We start from the raw sequence: 8790 nt of genomic DNA, 5'->3' as shown, positions 1-8790 counted from the left end.
TATATATATATATATATATATATATATATATATATATATATACATATATATATATTGAGTATAAAATTAATTTAACCATTTTAATTAAATACTTGGATAATTGTACCGAAGTATTATTTATATTAATTTCATAGCCTTCGTTTCATGTGTTAAAACTAATATTCTTAAAGATAATTTTTAGATATTTTCTTTAAAATTAGAATCAGTTTCACATTCGAAAGTGTATTAAAAGTGCATCGTGCGAATGTGGACCAGAATGTGTTTAACCATTGCAGTTGTACTTATTTTCTAATTCAATATTATCTCATGTAAAACAAAGTAATTTCGAGTGAAATTATTACAAAAACAGGAGATACTTTACGAGGTAATCTCGAAGTCATTTTTATGAGGAAGACATTTATCACGAAAAAGAGAAACACGCTATCTAGACTAGACACATTCATCCTCGTGCAATCGATATAGGAGATGCTGTTAACAACGACACAGACCATGATCGACCTTCTGTCTACTCCGACCGATATCCACCGTTTGCGTGACAGACTTATTTCCGGCCGCCGAAATGGAATATTTCCGGCCCACAATATCGACCGAGGTATAAACGTACCCTTTTCTTCCTCAGCTTCGTCACTTACGGCCTCTGCACTTTCGATTGGCACATCCTGCGCGACTGGTTCCGTTGACACTTCTGGCTCTGAAACAGGCTCTGGTTCCTTTACCGGTTCTGGTTCTTTTACCGATTCTGGTTCCGGTACCGGTTCCTTTATGATTTCTGGTTCTTTTACTGGTTCCGGTTCTGCTTTAGGCTCAGCCGTTTTCGCGGATTTTACCGATTTCGCTGATTTCGATGCTTTCGTCGGTTTTGATGGTTTTACAGGTTCTGGAACCGGTTCTGGTTCTTTCACAGATTCAAATATCGGTTCGGGCTCCGGTTCACGTATCGGTTCCGGTTCTTTCTCCGGTTCCGGCTTCTTTTTCGCTTTCTTCTCCGATTTTTCTTCCTGAGCGAGAGCTATGACGTCATAGGATGAATATGAACGACAAATAATACAAAGGAATTGATCTGGATTTTGTTATTTTGCACAGAGACTTACTTTTCTTTTCCTGGGCTGTTGAATCGTAGCCTAATGCACGTACTAAAAATTGTGAAAAGACGTTAGACGTGAGAGATACAAAGGGTCACAGTAAAACAACAATTACAAAAACATATAAGTATTCGAGTTTTTCTCGATTATTTAAAAAATAATTTTTAACAGAGTTTATTGACGAATGTATTAAAGTTGTGAAAGTAATTACTTTGAAATTTTAATGTAAGTATAATTTAATATAGTGAAAAGGAATAAATTATTTATAATATGCTGTTCCTACGAAAATAAGATATTTTTTAAATAATTCAGATATATTTATATGTGTCTCTGCAATATTAATTTAATGATATAATTTATATAGAATATAGAAATTTTAAATAATTCTGTTACAAAAATTAATTGCATTAATTTATAAATTAAATTATTTTCGCATATTCTCGTGTGTCTCTTCAATTTCAAAGATAGAATGTTATATAATATATGACATATATGAATATAATATATGACAGTAATTTTATGCTTATATAAAGTTCTAACGTATGAATAATATATTACGTGATTTATGAGAAATAAAATTTATTTTTCTGTAATAAATACGTCCCCACGATCGCAACTTTCTACCGGACTTTATTTTATTGTTATCTCAAAAAATTATTTTGTGTGTGCCTACTGACCCTTTCGCATCTCTCGATCTGTCATTGGCTGACCCGAGGCTGTGGGATACATGAAACATAAAGGATCGATTAGTGACAAAGGATTCTTTTGAAACTCGTGACGTAAATCCAAGGAAGCAAAACTTCTCAGAACGTGATGCGATTACTATGATTACATACAACATCGATGTGAAAAAACAATTGATGAGGCATGTTTGTTAGCTAATTATTAATCATGTAAAACAGAAGTACACAATTTTATGTACATATATAGCGATATGCGACGAATGAATAAAAAAAGAAATAAGTTATAATAGTATTAACGATGGAAGCATTTTGGGCTACGTTCAAATTCCCACTCGGTGTCACTCAGATATCATTTTATCCTTGTTGTTCACTGAAACAAGGATGATGCTTGGGGAACACTCAGACGGAATCTGAACGCGTCCCTAAGGATTAAGGATGAATCATCGAGCTCATTTTCGATATCGCGAAAATATTGCAAACGTTGATGTCTTCAATGAGATAAAATCGTCAATTAATTATCGTCAATGAGATTGGTAATTAATGATGTCACAATTCTCGTCTTTTCTCGTGAAAATGATTCATTGATCGTCACGGTTCGATTAGTGTGACGTTAGAGATCACACTCGATCACATCTAATGATTGATTTGTCGGATTATTGCCTCTGAAACCAAACTTATTGTATAATCAAATGTTTTATAGTCAGATTATATTAATTGAGTAACTTTTTGTATTTCAATCTCTTTTTCAGTTGTATATTGCTACTTTATTTTATAAGTAATATAAAAAAATGTGATTTTTTTGAGTTATTATAAATCAATTAAATAAGCATTACCCTAACAATCATCATAGTGAACTAATTTAACTGAATAAAAAATTGTAAAAATCACAATTAAAAAAAGGTGATCTTTTAAAGAAGATTTGGTTATTTTGTGAAACAAAAATGACATTTGCTTATGTTAAAAATATATTAGTTTTGTCAATATTTTTTGATTACACAATAATTTTCTATCAAGTTAAAAATAATTTGAGCTCTATTCTAGAAAACTTAATTTTTTTAATTGTGTGTTACTTTTGAAGTAGGGAGCGATATTTATAACACAGATTTTTATCGTTACACGTAATTTTGCGATGCCTCAGAAATTAAGAAAACACTTTAAGAAAATTATAATTATTAAATGCAGTCTGATTGAAATAGCTTTTGTTAAAATCTAAATCTTTTTATGTCTAAAGAAATATATTTTTCAAACAGAATGTTTAAAATGTACTGAAATAATTATTCAAAATAATTCATCATTTTTTTTCTTTTTAAAAGCGTTAATACTGATCGATTCTACAAATATTAGATTTCAGAGACAAAATGAGATGTCGTTGGTTAAATTACGAAGCACACGAAGAAGCTTACCTCGGAAATAGTGCATTTATTCGTTACGTAGCTCGCCTACATTTCCATTATTCTCTCTCGTGCAAAGTAAAGTAATTGACTTGGAGACTCTCGCTTCCATCGGACATTATTATTTTAATCGTATATTTTTCTTTCGCTGCTATTTTACAAGCATGAATAGGATTTAGAAAATTGAAACAATAACGAACATCATGATACAATACGTGCAACATCGGGTTAGTTTCTATATTTCTATATTTGTTTCTTTTTTTTTTAATGAACGCGCACATTTCGCGGCTTTTGTCGCATCAATTTAATCGATTCTCTTTCCCCTGTCTGTTTTTTGTACTCTGTTCTTTCTCTCGTATTCGTTTCCCTTCGTAGATCGCATCGATTGAGCACAATCATTTTGATAGTCACGACAATTTTACACGCCCGTTGCAATTTCATTAAAGTCCATCGAGTAAAAATTGAATGAAGAATGCTCGGAAAATACAGCACGTTCTATGATTATTGCGAATATCGGTATATTGGACTTTAATGAAGCGGTCGACGAGCACACGACCGGAATAAAAGAAAGGAAAAATAGAAAAAGTGGAGACGGATATTAGATTTTTTCGATCGTAACTATCCCCAGTAGCCAGTAAAATAATTCCGTTCAAAGAGGTGTTTTGCCGCCTGGCTTGCGAACCGAATATAAAACCGTATTAAAAGATTAAGAGAAATAAAATTTAAAAACTGAAATGTACAAAACTCTTGGTCAATTGCTGTAATAAAATTAAAAATAATAAGGTGATATTAAATTTGTATAAAGTTATTTCGCGGCGAAAATTTTAGCATATTTGCATAATTCAACAATTTTATTTCAAAAAATGATATTTTATTATTGATACAATCCAATTCACTCCTACATGAGATCATGTTTGTATTTGTATCATCTAGTTTCGTTTCGAAAATTCTATTCTTCTCAATATTATTTCTATATAGATTTTTTGCTAATTTAAAATTCGTTGTTATTTTTTAACATAAATGTTTAACATAAATGTTAAAACCGAACACTGTTTTATCTGTAATTTTCGTTTTTATACATTTTAATAATTCAAACCTCATTGACGCAAGCAGGCTCATTTAAAAAATTGAATAAATTCTTATCATAAAAAGAAGATAGAGAAGTCGTTTTCGATTTGCAATCTTGCAGCCTCCGCGTGTCGCACGATACCTGCCGTATCTTTTCACGCGCGGATACATCACTTCCGGAACGCAAAAGCGGACGGTATGATGCCACAGTTTGTGTGATGATGAACGAAGATCAAAGATCACTCCTCGGCCGTCTCCATCCCTTCTTCCTCTTCATTGAGCTCGCTTTTCTTGCTCGGCTCCTGGTACAGCTCCGGCACCTTCTGCCTCCAACACTTGCCTGAAATGTTCAAAAAAGCCGCACTGCTTCCTCTCTCTCATTTTTGCTCTTATCCGCGAGCGCCGTAAAATTCTGCTTTTGGCGCGTGATCCCAATGATGTTCCGCCTGGAGTCCCCGTCGTGTAAATGTCTTGCTCTCTCTCGTTCCTTCGTTTCTTTTGATTTGGTTCACGGTTTTCTTTTTGGTTATTATGTCGTTTTCGTTGTGTTTACCGCAATAAAAAAATAGCGATATGTTCGTTGGTTCGTAAAAAAAGGATGCGAACCGCTGCCGAATCGATGAATTGATTTTACCGATATAGTGATGAAATTAATTTTTGGAAAGAGCATATATAATTCAATCTTTTTACGAATAAATAAAAAAATTATAATTAATTTTTTCTAGTAAAATTTTTTATCAAACTTAAAAATATATAAATTATTTTTCACAAGAAAGATTATTAATTGAAATTAATATTTATGCTCTTACCATGAAGATCAATTCAATCATTCGTTCCGCAGAACAATAATAATAATAATAATAATAATAATAATAATAATAATAATAATAATAATAATAAAAACGCGCTATATCACGATATCGCTTGACGAGGTGGTTATTAAAAACGAATGCGGGGTACGTAGGGGGTAAGTGTGTACATTGCTGTTGTACGATTAGACACAATACTATCGAACAGTAATGCAGCCACGACAAAAAAAGACAAATCAAAAAGAAAAATCAATTGTTGTGTGACCAACAATAAAACAGCAAAAATATCAGAGAAACACACGTGCTCGCTAGCACAAACAAAAGTTTTCAGACAGTGTAAACCAAAGGTGCCAGCCAATCCAAATAAAGGGATGAAAAAAATGTAGAGAAACGAGAGGGCAGGGGATGGAACGAGAAAAAAGTAGACAAAAAGAAAGTTACACACAACGGCGTCGTGGGGCCGTCTTTTATTTTTCAAAATCTATTCAAAAATCATGTTTCGAGTCGCGAGAACGTAGCGAAGCTATTTTTTTTTATATCTTTGATTTCTTCAATACGTCTCTCTGCAAGTAAAATTCTAACATTGAATGAAATTTTGCGAAAATATGTACTCTAACGAAAATGTCAATAGCGTATTTTTTTAAATATAAATTTTTATAAAAATATAATCATGAAATATTATCGGTTGCAATTCAAAACAAATTTTAATCATTTTAACTAAAATTAAATAGTGATTATAATTAAAAAATATTATTTTACGTGTAATTTTTCTTTAAAGAAATTCTTCGCTTCGTTTTCATCGGTCTCTAACTACGTTCTTCGTGTACGGATCACCATATATAACATCGTCAAGACGGGATTGTTCTCGAACAGCATTTCATTCCCGAAGAGCAATTTTTTGGAGGCTGAAATGCGAATTGCGTCAACAATCCCCGTCTTTGTCGTCGTCATCGTCGTCATTGTCATCGTCGTCCTCGTCACCGTAACAGATTACTCACAGGCAGTGGCGGCCGCCTGACGATTCTTGCTGTAGTAGCTGAGGAAGTTGACGTCGTTGCGGATGTCAGCCGGCCGAAGATCCGCGACCTTGTAGTACGGTTTTCTGATAGATTGTGGCTTGCCGGCAACATACTTGATGCATGCCAGAGTGCCGAATGCACCTCGATCGGGCACTTCGTACCAACTCAGATAGTCAACCTGTTTCTTCGCGTTGCTACGGCCGCTGAGCAGCCGACGGACGTAATCGTGGCTGCGCATACGTTCCGGGATGATCTCCTCGATAAAGTCGCTGGAAATCATAAAGAAATCTGATTATTTTAATAGAAAAATGATGAATTCAACTTTCTGTGACTTGGAAGAGTAATTCACCGAAAACCACGAAAAGAATTCACTTTACTCATGTTTAACCTTTGATGTAAAAAAAAATTGTTTTTTTTTAATAGAAAAATATCAGAATCCAAGACAAGGAAAATTAAGAATCTAGTACATTTTTAAATTACAAAATGTTCATTTATAGCTAAATAAAAAATGAGTAAATAAGAACTTGTACCGCGAATTTGATTTAAATATTTATGTCAAATATTATAAAATTTTTTTAGGTATAATGTATATTAAAAAATGAAATTTGTTGTTTTTTCACAAAAAAAGAATTTCATAAAAAACATTTAGTTCTTTTTCTGTTTACATCTCTAACTATATTTTACTGTTTCTCATAGATGCAATACATACCATATATGGTATACCCGATCTAACTTTGATTCATATGGTTTCAATAAAAATAAACATATTGTAACAATTTATTTTCATTTAAAACATCAAATATTAAAAAAATATAACGGTATCAAGCAAATGTATGTATCTTCACTAGTTATAACATTGTAAGTAATAAAGTAAACAGAAGTTTCGAAAAAAACTATTTATGCAAATAAAGTCGGGTATGCCATATTGAGAGTGGCATTGGTTTATAACTTTATCTCCGAGTCACAGAATTATCTTGATTATTCCTATTCTAGATCAATTGATTTATTTAGCGTACGAAGTTGAATGCGCAGTTTCCTTTTTCTAATGATTAAAAATCAATTCAAATGATATTAATGCTAGACTTCGATTAATTTAATTGAATAATTAGTTGCACACCATTTTATTTTCGTCGGATACCTTGCCACTGCTCTTGGCACGAACACATGGACACGTCGAAGAAGAGAATCCACTTTTGCGCGAATATCCCTTGCCTCATCGTCGAAAAGCTGCGAAGAGATATATTGGAAATGTTACTTGTATGAATGAGAGTCGATCAATCTCTTGCATGCATTCAGAGATTTTGATCATCGTAAACGTGAATTATTTTTTAAGTTTACACTTTTTTTCGTATTACCGTATATTTTAAGGATAAGTACTTAATAATAATAAATATAAGTTTAATGTCTTATGATAGCGTATCAGTTACACGCGAAAAATCAGATTTAACTGCATATATTGTGTTAATAATTATGATAAATTGCGATAAAAATGAGTCTTTAAATATCAGCCACAGTATTAGCTCTTTTATTTTTTTAATCTAATAAGTTTATTGATTAATAAATAAATAATTAAATAATAACTAATAAATTCATTAATTTAATAAATTAATTTAAAATAAATTAATGAAATTCACCCATTTTATAAATTTGGGCCATCCGTGTACAGAGACGTATGTTAAATTGTAGAAAAAGAGTAGAGGTCTGTTTTTTTTTTAGCTAAAGCTCTTGCACAATTCATTGATCTTTCTTCCTTTTCTCTTTACGTTAGAGAGAAAAAGAGAAAAGACGAACCATGCAAGAAGTTCAGCTAAAAAGAACAGGCCTTAGATTATAATTGTATAAATGGCAATAGCTAGAATAGCTGCAAATCAATTAATGTTAGGACTTTGACAGTGTGATGTGTGAGGTATATTAATTTTGCTATTTATGCTTTTAATCGCCTAATGGTTTTTTATTATACAGTTAAAAATATTTCTCGATCCTTTTTTCATTCAACCTCTTGCTTCATAAGATTTATTTTTGGTACCTTGTCCGCAAGGCATATCTTTGCAATGATGGCACATATAAAAATAGTGCTCGCACTGTAAGTAATTATTGTGCTTAAATCACGTTACTCATTTAACATCTAGAATATGTCAAATATGTCAATATTTGCTGAAGATATATTATATATGGATATTTTCTAAGAAGAACATATTTCTCTTTGATAGTTCTGATGATGAGTTACTGAATGAATAGGATAACATCTTTAAAAGATTAGAACTACTTTTGACAGAGATTTAAAAAACTACTTAATATTATTATTATTATCTATATAAAATAGTACAATTGATAACTGTATAAAATAGCTATATAATAAAAAAGCCGAAGTTCTTTAAAAAATCTTTAACTTAACAACTTCTAATCTGTTGAAAGACGGATGAACACATTCGTCTTTTGCAACGACGCGATTCCGCCCATATTATCTAACGCAGACGATCATTGATGAAAAATAATGATAATGATGTTGATGATGATGATGGGAATGACGATGATCCTCGTGCAATAACGATGATGTATAAATCTTACCATGACTTTAAACTGATTTAAATCAGAGAGAAAGAGAGAGAGAGAGAGAGAGAGAGAGAGAGAGAGAGAGAAGAAGAAAGGAAAAGATATAGATATAGTGACGTACTATATGTTAGTAGTAGTAAGTAAGTTTAGGTTATTACTTATAAGTTAGTAGGTAGTCGTACGTA

At 31.9% G+C, this 8790-nt stretch overlaps 1 protein-coding gene across 1 annotated transcript in view; it reads right to left on the bottom strand.

The window, feature by feature from the left end:
- LOC105623937 (uncharacterized abhydrolase domain-containing protein DDB_G0269086-like) overlaps positions 1-8790 on the bottom strand; it is a 32246-nt gene that overhangs the window by 3161 nt on the left and 20295 nt on the right. Inside the window, exons 5-9 of the mRNA XM_012205306.1 lie at positions 7191-7279; positions 6032-6321; positions 1760-1798; positions 1092-1133; positions 605-1009 (exon numbers count right to left, since the gene is read on the bottom strand). Of these exons, the coding sequence (XP_012060696.1) occupies positions 605-1009; positions 1092-1133; positions 1760-1798; positions 6032-6321; positions 7191-7279 (865 nt within the window). The remainder of the gene's footprint in view (positions 1-604; positions 1010-1091; positions 1134-1759; positions 1799-6031; positions 6322-7190; positions 7280-8790) is intronic.

The sequence above is a fragment of the Atta cephalotes genome (assembly GCF_000143395.1).
Source record: "Atta cephalotes unplaced genomic scaffold scaffold00068, whole genome shotgun sequence".
Classification (NCBI taxonomy): domain Eukaryota; kingdom Metazoa; phylum Arthropoda; class Insecta; order Hymenoptera; family Formicidae; genus Atta; species Atta cephalotes.
Note: the sequence above shows the minus strand (reverse complement) of the source record. Positions and strands in the feature narration are given on the sequence as shown.